Source organism: Ciona intestinalis, chromosome 12 (genome assembly GCF_000224145.3).
Source record: "Ciona intestinalis chromosome 12, KH, whole genome shotgun sequence".
NCBI lineage: Eukaryota > Metazoa > Chordata > Ascidiacea > Phlebobranchia > Cionidae > Ciona > Ciona intestinalis.
Window position 1 is genome coordinate 4,567,659 of NC_020177.2, and position 18,763 is coordinate 4,586,421.

At 35.0% G+C, this 18,763-nt stretch overlaps 4 protein-coding genes across 6 annotated transcripts in view; 2 read left to right on the top strand and 2 right to left on the bottom strand.

Annotated features, from left to right (window-relative positions):
- Positions 1-1,926, top strand: part of LOC100184743 (wings apart-like protein homolog) — a 13,662-nt gene extending 11,736 nt beyond the window's left edge. For both annotated transcript variants that reach the window (XM_009862229.3, XM_018814490.2), the window contains exon 17: positions 1,462-1,926. In XM_009862229.3, coding sequence (XP_009860531.1) covers positions 1,462-1,551 — 90 coding nt within the window. In that variant the 3' untranslated portion in view covers positions 1,552-1,926. The remainder of the gene's footprint in view (positions 1-1,461) is intronic.
- Positions 1,927-2,568: 642 nt separating this feature from the next.
- Positions 2,569-3,875, bottom strand: LOC100185563. Its single transcript, XM_002131365.3, has 4 exons — positions 3,762-3,875; positions 3,414-3,457; positions 3,118-3,242; positions 2,569-2,691 (listed from the first exon to the last, which is right to left on the bottom strand). Exons 1-4 carry the CDS (start codon positions 3,832-3,834, stop codon positions 2,610-2,612), a joined length of 324 nt encoding a protein of 107 aa, XP_002131401.1. The 5' UTR covers positions 3,835-3,875; the 3' UTR covers positions 2,569-2,609.
- Positions 3,876-8,598: 4,723 nt separating this feature from the next.
- Positions 8,599-15,652, top strand: LOC100187135 (GRB2-associated and regulator of MAPK protein-like). Its single transcript, XM_004226697.3, has 9 exons — positions 8,599-8,761; positions 10,120-10,226; positions 11,136-11,236; positions 11,554-11,994; positions 12,328-12,446; positions 13,076-13,513; positions 13,944-14,032; positions 14,286-14,356; positions 14,677-15,652. The coding sequence occupies exons 2-9, from the start codon at positions 10,137-10,139 to the stop codon at positions 14,846-14,848; spliced, it is 1,521 nt and encodes a 506-aa protein (XP_004226745.2). The 5' UTR covers positions 8,599-8,761; positions 10,120-10,136; the 3' UTR covers positions 14,849-15,652.
- On the bottom strand, positions 15,641-18,731 carry LOC100176914 (peptidase inhibitor 16-like). 2 transcript variants are annotated; one of them, XR_003396423.1, is made up of 7 exons: positions 18,220-18,731; positions 18,046-18,159; positions 17,660-17,824; positions 16,904-17,103; positions 16,757-16,856; positions 16,246-16,468; positions 15,641-15,935 (listed from the first exon to the last, which is right to left on the bottom strand). XR_003396423.1 is itself a non-coding variant. In XM_002125294.5 (7 exons), the coding sequence occupies exons 1-7, from the start codon at positions 18,523-18,525 to the stop codon at positions 15,857-15,859; spliced, it is 1,176 nt and encodes a 391-aa protein (XP_002125330.4). In that variant the 5' UTR covers positions 18,526-18,731; the 3' UTR covers positions 15,641-15,856. The 2 variants fall into 2 exon arrangements, 1 of the variants encoding a protein (XP_002125330.4); XM_002125294.5 differs by having other exon boundaries at positions 16,757-16,845.
- Positions 18,732-18,763: the final 32 nt, after the last annotated feature.

An 18,763-nucleotide genomic window follows, 5' to 3' on the forward strand; every position in this document is an offset into this window, starting at 1 on the left:
TCCTACAACCAAAGTGTGTAGTAAACATTACAACGTCTCTATAGTAATGTATTGTAAAGACTAGTATGTCGCTATAAAGGTTACGGCTCCAAGTCTCGTGGAATGTTTTCTACACACCTTTGTTTTTGTTACAGAGATATAAACATGTATATGTCGCATTGATTATATAATATGTGTAGGTTACCATAGCTTTAAGCGTCACTCAATGTCTATATATGCGTCTATATTCTACCTGCCCTACCATGCTTGCTTTATCTGTCTCTGTATTAAACACTGGATGGGCGTATCCACAATACGGTGTAATTGATACCCTTCACTACACGGCATGCCCGCTATCTCGGAAGTTTCGAAACATTACGATATTTTGTTGTTTAGTTGTTCAACAATTTCAACTTCCCACAAGGTCGAAGGGCAAATTGTTAGAATTTTTTTAGTAATTTGAGTAATGAATGGAATTATTGCCTGGGGACGATAAAACAAAAACAAACTTCTATATTGTATGGTATTCCCTAACATCCGGGTTACATCTTCGGAAATTTAGTTTCTTAAATTTCATTTAAAACTCCTGTGGTTGCTTAAAGCCTTAAAATTTTTGACATTTGAAAATCTTGCCAATTTTTACAAAATTTCCACCCATATCTATCGCGTGGAAAATTTTTACCAGAAGAAAAACACCGCAAATTGTTGATTATTACGTAAGAAGGTTACAGTTTGTTGGGCAATCGCTTTGAAAAACGAGATTACCTAAGGTGGAAATATGCGGGCTGCTGACAGCCTGGGTATTTTCCATATCGAAACTCAAAAATCACAGAAAAATCGTCCAAAAATGTATTGACCGATTGTTCGTATTCGGTTTCATTCCATTCCGAACACATGCTTCGAAACCTAAACCCATTGTTGTTACTGCAACAGGGTAATTGTAATACGTGAATAACACTGACCGAATTTCGAATCAGTTAGTTTTAAAAAAGTTAAAAATAAACCGAGGCGACCATTACTGTTTGCACTGACCGCCAGTCAATGGGACCAGCAGACAAAGACACTAAATTATAACACGCGCTGTATCGGGTGACACCTAAATTCGGACTTTCCCGGGCAACTAGACGAGGTAACTTCATTGTCTCGTCACGGTCCACTGATCACTCATCATGGCGTAATTTCTTATCTCCCTGTTGTGCGATTCTCCATTCATGCATCTCGGGGTCCACATAGCATCGAAGCAATGGGTTACATTTACTTTCATGGGTTCGAGGCTCGACGATGCCACCATTGTTGTCATACGTTTCAAGGGCAGATCACAGCCATTCAAGGCTGTCCAAATTGTCAGTCATTCAGAAAAAAATAGTAATCACCCACAAAGTCACATATGTGGTAACTCACAAACGCGCACGAGGGGTTTGTGGTTGCCCGCAATGCGAGGATAAATAATTGACATTCAACATTTGCATTGATTTATCACAGGGTGGTATGTCGGGCAAGGAGGAACGAACACTCAACCAAATAATTGAAGATTTGGATGATGAAGAAAACAGAAAAGCTACAGTTTCGTGATTAGATGACCAACCCTAAAATACGTTGTAGGAGACCGTTACCTCATCCCAGCGACTTCGGAAGGGCTGCTGTTGTGTTTTGTTCCGTCTGCTCTCAGTCTTTTGAACATTGAGACAAATTCTACGTTTTTTTGTTCATATTTACCCGTGTCGCACATTTGTCGATCATGCCACGCTTATTTAGATGCCTTTATAATCGTCTGTTTAACTCTGTTTTGTAAATTATGATAATATTTCATGTGTTTCTGGCGTTGGTATACGGACGAGAGCGTTTTTCCTGCATTTGTTGAGTTGTTTTTGTTATAACGGTTCTGCTAAGTTAAAAGGAGATCGCAACGATTGCTATCGAGCAATAAAAATAAAATTCTCAAGTTGATTTGACGATTCTGCAGACAAAATCAGCCTAGATTGTGGTAAGAGTTCCCCAAAAGCAAACTCTTAGGTAAAGTAAAAGGTGTAGTACCTTCTGAAATTATATGACCGGAAATTCCCCAAGATTCCTACATACGCGGCATTTCAACTGGTACACGTGTTTGGGAAAGAATTTTTGACAGATGGTGAAACTTTTCTTGGTATTTGCTCGTTTATAAATGCGAAAGCAGTATTTATTTGGATTGTTTAAACAGCACTTGTAAATTTGTAGCCTTATTCTCGCAAACAAAACTAGCGATGCTTTTAGTATTTCTATTACGCTTTAAACGGGGTAACTCTTAGAACTTGAAACGTCAGTTTTTGAAATGTATAGTAGGGTGGGGGGATGAGACGCACATAACATTTAAATATCCTGATCGTGTTTTAAACAATTAAGAACGGTCTATGGAAGTCGAAAAGATAAAGTTTTATAATTCTTTGAATGTTCTTTGTTTACTACTCAATGAGGCGAGAAAATAGAATGAAAAGGTGTCCCATCTTCCCCAACCCCACTACATATGTTTCGTCTATATAATCAAACCAATATATTGTGTTTTTTAGGTGTTTATTAAAACAAATACAAATAGTTGGCAAGAGGGCGACGAGCAATAGATCAGGAAAATTTACAAATAAATAACAAGTCAGAGATTACATAGTTTTGAAGAGTTTGCATCCGTTCTCAATTATTTCGCCTCTGTAATGTTTGGCGTATACCGTCTTGCATGCGAACCTGGGGATTAAAAGTTAGTTTTACATAACATAACGGGATTTACGTAAATATAGTAGGGTGGGGGGAGATGGGACACCTTCAACACACAATATCTAAATATCCTGATTGCGTTTTAGACAATTAACAACGGTCTATGGAAGTCGTGAGGCTACGGTTTTATATTTCGTTCATTTTTTTGTTTACTATCACGTTGTTAATAGGAAATCACGTGTTAACAGCACCCGCGTATATGATGCATATTAGGTCAACATCGCTCTGATTGTAAAGGACCTATCCTATATATATGGACAACCCTTCTATTTGCATTTCAACTGCTCAAAAGTTAGCCTATACATGTAACACATAGTTTTAGTAGTTTTAGTTGTGCATTTGCGTAACCCGTGCTGATTTTGAACCAATATACTAGATATACAGTCCCTTGATTACCTGCCAGAGTTTTGTAAGTCTTGGAAATTAAGAGCGGAAGGGAATGAACCGTCGTATCGACACATTGGACGTAACAAATATCTTGATCCTGGTAACTGACTGCGTGCCCATATTACCGGACATACCTGTAACAACACTGCGTTAAAAACTTTACAAAATGGCGGCTGCAAAATAAAGACAAACTCCTGCTCAAGGTAAAAAAGCGCTATTATTTAAATAGAAAAGTTTAAAAATGTAGGCTATTCAAATATCGGTAAAAGTTCAATTATATAATTAGAAACAAAGTATATACTAACCTCCACCCCGTTATTCTTTTCCAAATTGATTCTTGAAACAGGAACTGTAAAATAGAACAGCAAGTTATTAAAACTTGTTTTATACAAAAACTTAAACTTTAAATGCATAATAAAGTCAAATCCCTAAAAAACTACCTGCAGTAGACTCTCGTTGTATCACTTAATACCGCATAATACATGTGAGATTAAAATGTTTATAACGTTTACCCGCACTACCGACAAAGTATGTAACATACTTGGTAACTCGTAAGCTGGCACGAGGTATATGAAACAGATTGTTATAACGACTGTCGTTTTCCGGCAACGCGGGGATAAGGCAAGTTACATTTATTCATTCATTTAACGTACCTGCTGAAGCTATTACCATTATGCAGAATATACATGCTACGACTTGGGTTTTTACTGCTCCTTGGCTCGACATATTGCTGGTTGCTGCTTGCTGGCTGCGCTAATACGATAAAGTTGGATGGTATAGGCCTACTGATACAAATGCCCTGGTTATATACAGCTCAACTAACAACACATTGAAATCCAATCTTCTACAGCCTGGTCTACTACTTCTGATACTAATTGAAAAAAATGCAGGTGGAAACCCCATCATTTTAGGGCCATAAACAAAACATTCTGAAGAGGAAAATTCAAGTATTTGCTTTGAAAGAACTTGGAATTTACAGAATACTATAAGCATATATAACCCTTTCAATCATAAGTGTTTCACATTTCCAAAGAAAGGATGCGCCTATAGTTCCTTGGCACGTTTAAACTTTCTCGTTTCAATTTATTGGAATTTCACGTTCCATGACGAAGCCATATAGGACAATGCCGTTGATAAAAAAAGTACTGTATGCTGTAAAACCCCTACAGCAATATTTGCAAAGGTTAGATGGGTGTATTTAAACCATAGGAAAAATAAAGCCGGGGTTTTCCAAGACTTGTAGCCTATACAGCTCTTCTCACTTGAGCAAGTGCCTGCATGGCTGGGTGTTGCAGTTCGAGCCTGGAATCTTAATTGTTCAGCAAAAGACTAATTTAGTAGAGTGGGGGAAGACGTGACAACTTTAGCACATAATATCCAAATATCCCGATCGTGTTTTAAGCAATTAACAACGGTCCACGGGAGTCGTGAGAATACGGTTTTTAAATTCTTCGAGTGTTCTTTTTTTACTACCGAATAGGACGAGAAAATAGAATGAAAAGGTGTCCCATCTCCCCCACTCTACCATATAGTTCAGCCGAGACCGCGCACGTTATTCTTATCGCAATTACATAGTGTGTAGATCCTGTTTATTAAATGTCGCCCTCGACATTGCCAATTTAGTATACATATTGCACTATAATGTATTATACAAATGAAACATGTTATTTAAAATGGGCAAATTAAAAAGAAACGCTATTTTTACTTAAAACGTTTGCTTTACTTAAAACGTGTATTTGGGGGTTAATAAAAAAGGTAAAACCCTTGTGTACCTTCGTGATTGGCATGACGTTTAGTTGCGGCACGATTTTGCCATTACAAATGATCATACACAGTTACTATGAATGTTGGTCATATAAACGGTATTATCACACCGCCACTTTCTTCAATTAATCTATAGGTATAACATATGCCTACCGTTATTAGCAGAGCCATAGAAATACCTGTTTATACGACTCTGGTTATTAGAACCTTTGAGATTTACTAATTTGTAGCAAAAATACAGACGGTTAAATACCCTCTCGGCCTTTTAAAGAAATACAGTGAAGAATCAAGATTTTACTCGCCAAAGGGACGGTAAACCACGCAGAAACTCAATATATTTGCCCCCACTGCTGATAAAAGTTAAGAAATTTTGTAGTGTTGAACAGTGGTATTTTTCTGTTTTGCGGTCAGTTATGTTGACACAGAATTAGGCATTTCCAAATTTCGGCTTCAGTGTTTAGGCAACACTATTTGTTATTCACTCTGCATGTAGATTCTGAACTGTAAAGTAAAGACTAGGAATACCGGTACTCGTGCAAATATTGTGAAATGCATTTAATAGCTTATTCCATCTAGAGCCAAGCAACTAAAGAAAATACTAAGGTATCTATGTAAACATTTTTTGGCGTTTTTTCTGCTAGTAATTAAAAACAAATTCTTTGTTAAAAATTCATTGGGAAAACCCATATACGTCTTTGTCGTCTTATGAACAGACCATTCTTTTCTTGATATACATCGGACTAGTGAAGAATCCCCCCACCTTATTTGCTAACCACTAACCCCTATAACAACTAACTACTAACCCCTATAACCACTAACCCCCTAACCACTATTCACTAACCCCTACAATATACAATCTGGGTTTCAGCTGTTACTCTGTTGTATTATTAACAGAAACCGTGTTTTTAAAATAGAGGTGGAAAAATAACTCAGTTGCCTGCCATGGATACCAAGGATGACATATCAGCTTCCAGAGCAGTGTTATGGAGTAATGACCAATCTACACTGGAAGAAGTGGAAGAAAAATATGGTTTTCCACAGGTTTGGCTGCTTAATGTTAAAATAACAACACAAATTTGTAAATATAGTTGGAAATTGCACATATTTATTCTTAATTGGCAGGGTAACAAATTGTAAATGAAGTTAGAAATGACACTTGTTTATCTGTGCTTGTTGGGGCAATAACAGTTGTTAGGACCACGGTGCCTTAGTTTAAACAGTCTATATTATCTTTATAGCGGACAAGACCATTGGGTTATAACAATTAACATTAGGTGTCTTACCCAAGAACACATTGCCTACAATAGTAGCAACATTGAACCCGGTAACCTTTGATACCATGCAAGCCCTTTAATGACTAAGTCATGGCATCAGATATTTTGCTTTAAATCTCAAACCCCTCTTTCAACTTACTACTTTGTTGTTAAATAGATATTAAAGATGACAACCGAAACATCACGAATGTATGATCTACCTGAGGAAGAACCTATCATGATATATGGAAGGAGAAATCTTACAAGGTAATGAAATAAAAATCCAAAAACATAATCACTTACACCTTAAAAGTAACATACTTGGTTACTCGTAAGCTGGTATGTGGTGTATGAAACACCCGTGTTATAGGTTATAATGATTGTCATTTTCCACAAGAGTGATTGTCATTCCACAAGAGTGATTGTCATATAATGATTGTCATTAAACTAATTCCAGGACCATAGCCCACACCATAGAAGAGGGAGATTATGTGATGGGAAGGCAACTGGAAATTTCAAATGAGTTTTTTGGTTCGTTTAAACTGAGCAGTGAATTAGAAAGGAATGAAGTCCCATTAAAGGTAAAGATAATGGCAAATATTTGACCCTGTTAAGTTTTGTTTGCACAAACGTTTAATGTAATAGAGTTTTTGTGCGGGCTTTTAAAGAGAATGTTGATATAATGTGCTATAAAACAGTATGTAAGACTTAGGTAGTAAATAACTAGTATTGAAATCTTGTGTTTTGATATAATGATATATCACCCACATGAGACAATTGCTTGGTGTGTTATATTTATTTTGTTCGCACTGTGTTTTCATATTGTTTTGTTAATGCTTGTAAAAACATGTCTTAACTATTGTACCTGAAGCCCTGTAACACATGTAATAAAAATGAAACTAGATTTGTTTTATGTTTTTTTTTGTGTTTTTTCTGTTACCACCTTTTTTTGTATTATGTGAACCTTTCATTTAATTATTGTACTTAATGTATTACACAATATACACATTTGCATTATCTTACAACAGTATAGCTATGCTGGTAAATTAAAAAAAGTAATATAAATTCACCCCACTTCTTATTGAAGAATGCATTCTATAAATCATCAAAAACATTTGTTCTTCCATGTTTTTATTATATGTATATACTTATGTTAAATATGCTTTGTTTAAGTTTCATAATCACTAAACCTATTAATTAATAATAATATTATTTCCAGACCTTCAGTACTGTACAAGAGATCGCTTCATACTTTCCTGCCAAAGTTTATGTACAGGATATATTGACAATTAGGAATGAGGACAACAATGGAAAACCGTCCACTACTGTTTTATTAAAAGGAGATGAGCTCACTTTAATATCACGCGTCAATTTACAACCTCAACCAACCACTGCATCTAAGGTAGTTAATTATATATTACCTGACTAAGTACCTTGTATAACCCCACTTAATCACTGGTGTATTTTTGGCACAACTTTTGCATTATATTGGACTGTGTTTATATTATAAGCGCAGTTTAAATCAGTGTAGTAACTCTTAACAATGTTTCCTGTTTGTTTCATCCAGTATAAACCAGTTAGAGGGGTTAAACAATGTTTGCTAGGGCCACAGTATATTTGTCAATTTGCCAGTGCCAATCTTGTCATTTGATATAAAGTTTATCATACAAAGTATAACACAATCTTCAATACTAATACTTATTATATTCCTTTTTTAATAAAACGAAGAACCTAAATTAGTAGTTCCACCATTAATGTTAAAAATGTTTGCCGTTGATTGACTTGCCAACTTGGCCAGAATAAATGCATTGTTTCATAATTCATATAACACTATTATCATATGTATAGTAGGGTGGGGGAAGATGAGAAAACTTTTTATTTCATTTGATTGTAAACATAGAACATTTAAAGAATTATGAAACTATATCCTCAGGACTCCCATAGACCGTTGTTAATTGTTTAAAATAAATCAGGATATTTGGATATTATGCACTCAAGCCCATGGTGTCCTATCTTACCCCACCATACTATATCTTATATGGACTAAATATCTCATGTTTTTTTTATTTAATTTCAGCCTGCCAGTCGTTTTGTGAGACCAAAGCAATCCAACCAACAAATCCCTGGTTTATCGTTTCATAGCACAAGACTCAATACAAGCATCAGGTGAATATCCAATTCTAATTCTCTATCATTCCCTTTAATATCTAATTATAATTGTATATTTGCTTATAATAAAGACGTTAAAGAAAGATGGCAATAAAGTTCCCACGTTTGACAACCATAGGTGACGACTTGACAAGTGTAACTGCAATTCAATAATGTCATGTTGTCATCATAGATTATACTAAAGATTTTCTAAACTGTGATGTCTTTACCCACATAGACTACTGTTTAAAACCCTCTTTTTTCATAAACCTCCATTTTCTTTCAGTCTTCCTTTAACTTGTAAAGGTAACTTTGCTACAAGAACTCCAATTGAGTCAAATGTGTTTGAGAGAACGAGGGAGATGCCTTTGGAACAAATAATTGAATGTGTTAATTTTCCAATAACTGTGAAAGTGGCAAACAATAGAAGCAGGTCACCCAAGGATGAATTCACACTAAGAAGTGGAATGCACCTTAAACTTATAGGAGTAAGTACCTCATTCTTTTATACCTTGTTTAGTTAAATGTTTTATGTCTAGTGTACCACCAAGGGTCTTTAAATCTGCTTTTGCAGTCTGAGCTTTTAAGTGTTCTATTTTTGGCAGTGGCTACATTCTTTGTGCTCATTTTTACACAAATTTTAAGACTTGTATAAAAAACATTTTTTTTGGGTTTTGTTTACCTATTCTACTCAAAACTTCAAGCACTCTGAAAGTAGCTACTAGGTATCAACATATAGTTTACCATCAGGTCAAAGTATTAACATACATCCACACATTCGTCACATTGTAGTAGGTAACAGTTAGTCTTATTATATGTATAAAAGTGATGTGTCACTATATATATCCTGTGATTCATTTGTCAGTGGTTTATAAAAGTGCAAAACTACCAATGACGTACTGCTGTTTATTTATCATCGTATGACTTTCTATATCAACGCTGCTGACTTGTTGAGCAGACACCTACCTTGACTTTAATCAGCATTACTTTTAATATTGGGCTATTGAAACTGTATGGTATTTAAATACCCTCTTTTAAAAGACCTGGGATTTAGGCCAGATTTGTCCCATTATCCCCCACAACCATGTTTTATGTATGACTTTCATGCAATCAGTGTGACTGTACGGTATTTAAATACCATAATACCAATGAACTTTTACACATTATGCATTTGATTTTTTAAGCATTATTAAAACATTAAATAGGCTATAAGCTTTTTTAATGTTTTATTTCTAACTTATTATCTGCATTGTTTCACTTAATACCTGGTGGGTTTTTATGTTAATATCGTTGCTATTCTTGGCCTTTGACCATTAGATTTAGGTAGCTACCTATTTTGTTGATCTAGTCAAATTTAAATAAATATTTCTCTAGGCTGTGATTCAGCACAGAAAAATCCAGTGATTCAGCACAGAAAAATCCAGTGATTCAGCACAGAAAAATCCAGTGATTCAGCACAGAAAAATCCAGTGATTCAGCATAGATAGATTGCCATTTTGAAGCTAATCTAAAATGCTAATAACAAAAATCTAATATTCAATAAACCCACACAGTGTATTATTGAGTAAACAACAAATATGTAAAACACAAAAGCCACAGCTTTTTCGGTTTCTGTGGTTTGGTTACCCAAGTTATATGGAAAGTAATTCGTTTTTCTTTTCAAATGGCTAGTGATGTGTTAAATATATGCAGATTTTAAATATTATTTTTAAACAAATTTGCAAAATACTGTTTTGCAACTTTTTATATAAATCCAGTTATACCGCTGTTGATATTTTGAATGTATATGTTTAAACATAACTTAATTGTTTTAAATTTCTATTAAAGTCGAACTTAATTTGCACAGGTTGAAACCACTACATAATGCTTGGTGTGGCTCCGTTTAACCGAATAATTGAACTTTCACCTTCAAGTGGTTTTTACTACGTACCGTGTGCTCTTACACAACCAAAGGTGAAACCTCATTAAGTACCTTGTATAACCCCACTTAATCCCTGATGTATTTTTGGCACAACTTTTGCATTATATTGGAAAGTGTTTATATTGTAAGCGCAGTTTAAATCAGTGTAGTAACTCTTAACAATGTTTCCTGTTTGTTTCACCCAGTAAAATATGTGGGCGTATGTGTCCTTGAGCAAGACACTTAACGAAAATTACTCCAACCCAGTGGTCACTAATGGGTTGTCCAAATTTTCAGCCATACATAAAAAAAATAAAAAAATCCAAAAAAAAAATTACCTACAAAGTAACATACATGGTAACTCGTAAGCTGGCACGAGGTGTTAAACCCGTGTGATAACGACTGTCGTTTTCCGGCCATACGAGGATAAAGTAAGTTACATTCATACATTCATTCATTCAACAATGTTTCCTGTTTGCTTCATCCAGTAAAATAAAATAAGTTACAAAGCAAGCTTATTATCGCCACCAGCAAACTACTTTCACTTCCTTAAAGGAGGATATAATAGGTTTGGCTTGCCATCTGTGTTCTGTTATATATTACCTACGCATTTAAATTGCTGTGTAAATATTGTAATACTTGGAATTAGCAAACCAGCTTTGACAGTGTGAAAATATTTAAACATAATTTAAATTGAAGTAGATTAATTAATGTCATTTTGATTTCTTTTAGGGCTATTCTTTTACTCTTTTTAAAAATCAAAACACACAAATGCACATATTGCAATGAATGCATCAGATCATATATTTGTATATATATAATCATTATAACTACAAGCTGTATTGCTGTTTTATTTTTTATTTTTTGAGTTGTGTTTTGTTTACGTGGACAAATGAGACAGATCTGAAATAATTTTTGTTTAAATAACCCCTGATTTAAATAAAACCTTTTGACTTTACCAGGAAAATGAAGTTGATTGCAACCAATACAAGACTTATCTACAAAACGCATATATGGCATCGAAGATACAAAGCAGTGCCACAAACATTGATGATTACTGCAAGTAAGATTACTATCGTTGTTTTCTTAGTATTTCCTGACTACAAACAATAACACACCTTCAGATCTTTTGTAAGGTAAAACATTGTATCATTAATGATTAAGTGTGTTATTTTAATGGATGGCAACATTGTAACAACACTGGGAGTTCACGTAGTGCTGTATTTCTATTAAACTGTTAATGTTATGTCTCATTTAAGTGTTTTCATTAAATATTTTGGCACCTTCTAAAAGGTTAATATGTACACATTAGGAAATGGAACAGCGCATTTCAAAAACTGTCGTTGCCCAATAAGGAGATTTATATTCATCCATTTTCAGATCCGTACGTTTCCACACACCTCGCAACAAAAGGGTGACCAATCCTAAACCCTGGAACCGAAACTTTAACCTTCGTACACAGAATCAACGTTCGTCACGAAAACCACAACCGCGTGGAATATCCGCCATACAACTTATTTCAAACCAACCTGTCCCTCGAGCAAGGCCGACGTTTCAAAACAAAAACCACGTCACGAGAGCTCTGCCTATCCCTGACACAGGGCATGCTACATCAGCTTACCCCCCTTTACCCCCGAGGAATAACCCCTCATTTAGTGTTGCACCTGAAAACAGCAACGTACCCCCAGTACCCCCGAAAATGAGGCCACATAGCATGTACGTGGAGAAAGCCCCCCCACCCCCTGACATGCCAGCACGACCACCCCCCCTACCTAGCTCACACAGTAGTGTAAGCGAAGATCATCTGGAGTTTCATACCAGGTCGGTTTAAAATATTTGGCAACTTGTAAATTACAAACTAACAATTTAAACAACATTTTTAGTTGGTTTACTTAACTTCCAATTTAATTTACATGAATTACGTTTTTTTTAATTTACATGGATTATTATTATTTACATGGATTAAGTTGAAAAAATTTAAATGTGCAGAAATAATAGTGTTATGTTTAAAGTAAAACATAATGGTAAAATTAGAATCTATAATATACCTTTTTAAGTCTGTATTATACACAGTAATATCAGGATTTAAAATGATATGCCCAAAAAGTCACAAAATGTTATTTTGATAAAATTTTTCCATAAAATAAATCCCAGGCCTTCAGTAAATGATGAAAGTATATGGGAGGTGTGGGGACCCGCTGGTAGCCAAGTTGTTGACTCATCCAAGCACGATGCTAGTCCAGGAAGCAGCCAGAACAGCCTTAATGAACTCAGTAAGTATTAAATAAGAAAACAATGAACCTACAGAATTGTTTACTTGGGAATTCGCAAGGTGAATTTGGACTTGTTTACTTGGTAACTTTCAATTGGATTTTAGGTTTTAAAGATACTGCCAGTAATTACTGGATGTTTATTATGTGGTAACTTTTCAAAGAAGAAAATTTAGGGGTGTTGTTTAACCTTAAACGCAGGTCATAAAAAGTAATTTTGGTTTAAGGTAGTATTGGTCTAAAATTTGTACATTTGAAAATATCACATGCAGCATTATTCCCTAAAGTTGTTTATTAAATATGGTAACATTCCTGGTAAGACATTTTAAGTGCGTTGTTTAAGTAAATAGATTTAAAAATAATTTGGGTGATTTCCCTCTGTCGGCCCAGTGGAAAATCGTCCTTTAAACAGACACTGGCAGTAGGCAGCTATCACCCTGGTTTTTAGCGCACTGAATGTGATGGACAATTTTATTTGTGGCAATTTATCCGCGCCGTGGTGTTTCCTTAGATGCTTAAATAAAAGACGTATTTTTGGTAAATGGTCTAAAATTACTACATTTCAAATAAGCGCATGCAGCATTATCTCTTCAACAATCTAAACCTAAACATATTCCCTTTGTTTCTAACAGCCAAAGAAGTTTCCAATGAAAATAATTCCTCATTACATGAAGTGGAACAGTTTGACAATGAGCAACTACGCGTGGATTCCCCTTCATTCCCAATAGAAAACAAAACTAAATCGAGCCCAGTTCAAAAATCCAGGACCTCATCTGCATATGAGAACACTGAAATCCAGTTTAAACCAGTTCAAACTGAATCAGATGAAGGCACACAGGATGCAGAAGCCACACAACTTGTTAATTTATCTAATGATGTTGTGAATGAAAATGAAGACCAAACTATGATGGGTTTAGACAGGAAATCTAAGATTTACGAAAACCTGAAAGAAGCTTTGCTGAAGCAGAAACAAGATGATATAAATGAAAGTCCTTTACATAATGGGTATGAAGATACAACTGTTCCTAAGATATGCTTTAACAATGAAGATGGGACAATAGTTTCAAAAGGTATGTATATAATATATATAAATAAAAATATAAATACGAGGAGTAATTTATATCTATTTTCTATATAAACTGTTGTTGCCAGCACAATAGTACCCTCATAAATTTCCAAAAGAGCTGTTTCAGAATTATTTATATGTGTGTTTGCAACAGTACCATGGTATGAACTTGTTGAATAAACTCCTATGGTATAATTGTTAACTAGCTATATTTGTGAGTGTTAAATATAACCATGGCTGGATTTTACCCATAACCTAAAGAAACATGAAATAGCATTCCATAAGCATAAAATAAGTGCTTCTACCAGAACAGTAGTTTGGTAATTGTAACTTTGTAAGACACTTAAACCCATATTGCAATATATTTAACCGCTTATTTAAAAAGTCTTAAATATTCAACACTAGATAAAGTAACCAACATAATCTTGCATTAGATTCTGCAGCAGATTTGAGCAGTCAACGCAGAAACAGTATAGATGGTAGTTCTGCTACACAAGCCCGACCTGTCAAACAATATGTTTTGGTAAGTTGTTGTTGTGCTTGTGTTTGTTGCAATATGTTGTGTTGAATGAATGAATGTAACTTGCTTTATCTTTACGTGGAAGAAATTGACAGTTGTTATAATTGCTGTTAAGTGTCCTGCCCAAGGACACATACACCAACAATGGTAGCAGTGTAGAGCCTTGAACCCGTAAACTGTTGTCTAGAGCCAGCGCACTAACAACTGTGCCATAATGCAACACAATATTACTTTATTAATTATTTGTCTGTTCCAGCCACCTGAAGATTGGGTTCCACCTGACAATCCAGAAACAATGACAGTCAATGATGTGTCTTATGCATTAAGGTGATTTATTTTTAATTAAAGGAATGTTGCTTACTTTATCCTCACGTGGCCGGAAAACGACAGTCTTTTTAACACGGATAGTCATATACTTGAGGCCAACTTACCAGTTACCATGTAAATTACTTTGTGGTTGATTATTTTTTGGGGATTTTTTTCTTCTCTTTTATTTATATAGTAGGCTACTGTATATTCTGTTTTTCAACTGAATTACTTATACAGAAACGGAAAATAAATACATTTTGTGAGACATTACTGATGGTGCTGATTATGGATTTTCCACTAAGGTTAAACTGCATTATTTAATCTTCAATTTCATGTAGGTTTATTGGTTTAAGTGAAGACATTGTTGAACTTTTCCATAATGAGCGAATAGATGGCCAAATACTCACGGAACTTAATATCGATATTCTCACCAATGACTTCTATCTGAGCCAACTACATCGCTTCAAAATTTCCCGTTTCCTTGAAGGCTGGAGGCCAAAGCTGAGCTAATGTGTTTTACTGTTATTGCTACCAGGCATAGTTTAATATATAGTAAGGTGGGGGAAAATGGGACACCTGTAGCTCAGAATATCCAAATATCCTGATAGAGTTTTAAACAATTAACAAACATCTATTGGAGACATGAGGATACGGATTTATAATTTTTTGAATTTTCTTTATTTATTCTCACAATGGGTTGAGAAAATATAATGAAAAGGTGTCCCATCTTTCCCCACCATATAAATTGGCTTCTTTACTGTATTTCTTGCATACAAGTCTTGCCTTATGTCCGTTGAAACTTGGTATAATAAAATTTATAATAAAGTTTTTACTAGAGGAGCCAATTTATAAATTAAACTGTACTCCATAATGTTTCTATATTGTTTTAAAATCTTGTTCTGTATTCAAGAAAGTGATATTTTATTTTATTGAAAAAGTTTCACAGAATATACTGTTTTGTTCTTGCTACTTTTGTATTAAAGTGAACGCGTTGCCGAAACCAGATTTACTTTGCAGTGTCTTTTACATAATTTTATCAATTTTATGTGTTTTAACGTTTACACTGTCGTAATTTTTACCGAGATAATATTTCGTATATGTTTTAATCAGTTATGACTGTGAAAAATTTAATATCCTATTGCTATAAGCATGATCACTGTTTAAAACACGAGGATAACCTGAGTGCAATGACACAGTCAGTAGATTCTTAAGCAGTATCTTTCCAAATTGAATCATAAATGTGCCTTTTCTTCTTCTTGTAATCAGATGTTACGTTTTCTATTACCAACAGATCGTTATAAATTATTTGTGCAATACTAATGGTGTTTTTTATTGAAAAATAACAGAGTAAAGTACACTAGTGATGTTTCAACTACAATCATAGCAGACTTATAACAGTGAACTTCTGTTATTTTTACCAAAAAGGTGAGCATTGCACCAATTGTAATCGTAAACTTTTCACTTTTTAATTCTATTTATTTATTGCAGGTCGCCCAATCCAGAAGTTTCTAGAAAATATTATTCGTACTGCAAAGTTTTACTGGATGCCAATTTTTCACTCAAGTTTGAAGTAACATTGTTTAAACTGCTTCCAGCTCTGCAAAGTGAAAGAGAATGAGTTCACAGTTACTGGAAATCTAGTTTTAGTTAGACAAGATCTTTTTACCACTTTCCTTTACTCTATGTCAAGATAAGACATTTTTACTTGTTAAGATGGGAATGATTTGGGCTACAGTAGCTTTTGTAATTAAGCCATTTTAATTAAAACCACCATGGCCCGCTTAATACATGATGTAGGCCATCTACAGTAAGTCTACTTGTAAATGAAATACTTATATGAATAATTTAGAACGATACATAAACACTTGTAGTTTTCATTACAGATTTGCATCACAGTTTACACTCACACAGTTGCTGCTGCTTGTTCTCTCTTACGAAGAGACCTCACCACAATTGCAGTTATAGCAGTAGCTAGTAACGTCGCACCAAGGACACTACCGCCAGCTATCAGACCGATTTTGGTTCCTTCACTTATAAGAGGTTCTTCTGTCGTTGTAATGACCCCGACGCCTGTTGAAGGTGGATCTGTCCACGGTTTTTCACCAGCTGTCTTTTCTCTTTCGTCATTTGCTGTCGATTAATTGTGAAGAAGTCACGTTACTGTACATATCATGCGGTAAGAACTACACCCGTCTCCACGTAGAGTGGTTTTGGGGTAAAATGGTACATGTTTTCATTATCTTTTGTTGTCCTATTTACTTGTAAACAAAAAAATATTTACAAATTGTTTTAGCCGCATCCTCACGACTCCTAAAGAATTCTGTGTGTCGTAATTTATTCCTTAACTGCAGAGTTATACCATTCTTTAAAGGTAACTGTTCATTTGTACACTATATATGTAGACCTACATATACTTACTGCACAAACTATATTCGCATCTATCCTCCTGACCACAGAATGAGCAAGCAACACCTCTAAAGTATGGAAACAACGGTTGTCTTGCACCCCTGTGGGTAAACTTGAACCAGGATTATGGTTTTTACAAATATTTCATCCTTTCTTTACCTTGGTCCGTAATGGCACACCAGAAACACAGCCGTATTGACTGGGTATCCGTACACTTTTATGTCGTTGCATTCATTCCACGCGCATCCTATCCGATAAACGTCGTGCCAGATAATTTGAACATAATGTTCGCACGAACCGCCTAAGCATTGCTGGAGCTCGGGGTCGAAATATTTTTGCTCAGCGAACCAGGTGGTTATCTGAATATACAGACATTATCAATGCAAAATAAAATACAGAATAATCTCGCCTTTATAATGAAAATACTTTCAAAGCAGACGTGGGAAATATAACGGGGGTCCCATATATGCTCTGCTACCATTGCGGACTTGTGTGTCTTTAAGCAAGATCCTAAAAGACTATTGCTCTAATCCAGTGGTTTCTAATGACTTGTCTAATTGTAGGACATATATAGTAGGATGGGGAAAGATGGGACACTTTTGGCGCATAATATCCGAATATCCTGATCGTGTTTTAAACAATTAGCAACAGTCTATGGGAGTCGTGAGGATACAGTTTTATAATTCTTTGAATGTTTCTTGTTTAGTACCCAATGGGACGAGAAAATAGAAGTAAAATGTGTCCCAACTTCCCCCATCCTACTATATACAAAATTAATGAGCCACATAAAATGTAGGCTGCATGGTATAATTAACTCATAGGACACGAGCTAAATGGGTTATATAAACTCGTGTTATAACCACTGTCGTTACTCTGTCACACGAGTTTAAATAAGTTCAACTCATTCGTTCATACCGGAGAATTCACGTCCAGTGTTGTGAAATTGACACCCCATCCAACCCATACGTTTTCGCCGCTTCCATGGCCCGCATTGTCCAGCCTGCTGTTTGTGGGTGACCATCTGAACGCACAGGATTTCGCTTTGCTTGCAGCGCTTGCTTCCAAATCGTAGTTCCACGACTAAAAACTTAGCATAAGTTACATTTAACCATAAACCACTGTACCTTTACTGATATAGTAGGGTGAAAAGATGGTACATGTTTTCTTGTCCCATTTTCCAGTAAACCAATTTATATTTACTGAAATATATAACCGTAGACTCCACACACTTTTGCAAATATAGCACCGAAGTACCCCTTTTTATATTACAGTACTATACAAGAAAATATTGGTTTTCTTACCAGCCGTAGCATTTCGTCCGCTGTAGGAGAAACAGAAGATCGTATCGTATTATGCAATTCAACAAGTTTGTCAATCTGTTGTTGTGTCATGTGATCTGGCCTTAGATATTTTCCCTAAATCATCCATTTAAACATAAGAGCCTTATGATGAACTAAAGCATACAAATAACTTACAAAATATCGCCCTGGTTCCGAATTGCTTGCATTTTGGTTTAACATAACTTTCCCAGATACTTTATTATTTAGTTTCGTACTCTTGGATAATTCTTTAAAGTTTTCAAACTTGGCTTTCACAAGCTTCATGAAAACGGTTTTGTTTCCACTTTGGGAAAATAGTTCTTGCAGGTATTTATCGTCCCAACCCATGAGTGACTTACGGCCAGAACTAATGTACGGAAACTTGGCATATTTTGTTTCTGCTACTGAACCATAAGCGTAACACATCAGTAAACACACGTAAAGAAATACAAATTTACTCATTTCTGTAGCTGTAAGGTAAAAATACCTGTAATTTGTGTGGATTTAAATTGTAATATTGAATCATATTATGCGTTTATCACGAAATGAAACGCAATAATAGTAATAGTTAATACGTAATTGACGGTATATTTTGTACTTTGATTATTAAAACTGCAGTTCTGTAATGACCGAATCATACACTATTTTGATTAAAATCACATACTTCCTGTACAGTGATTCAATTCTGTGCATCGAAAAT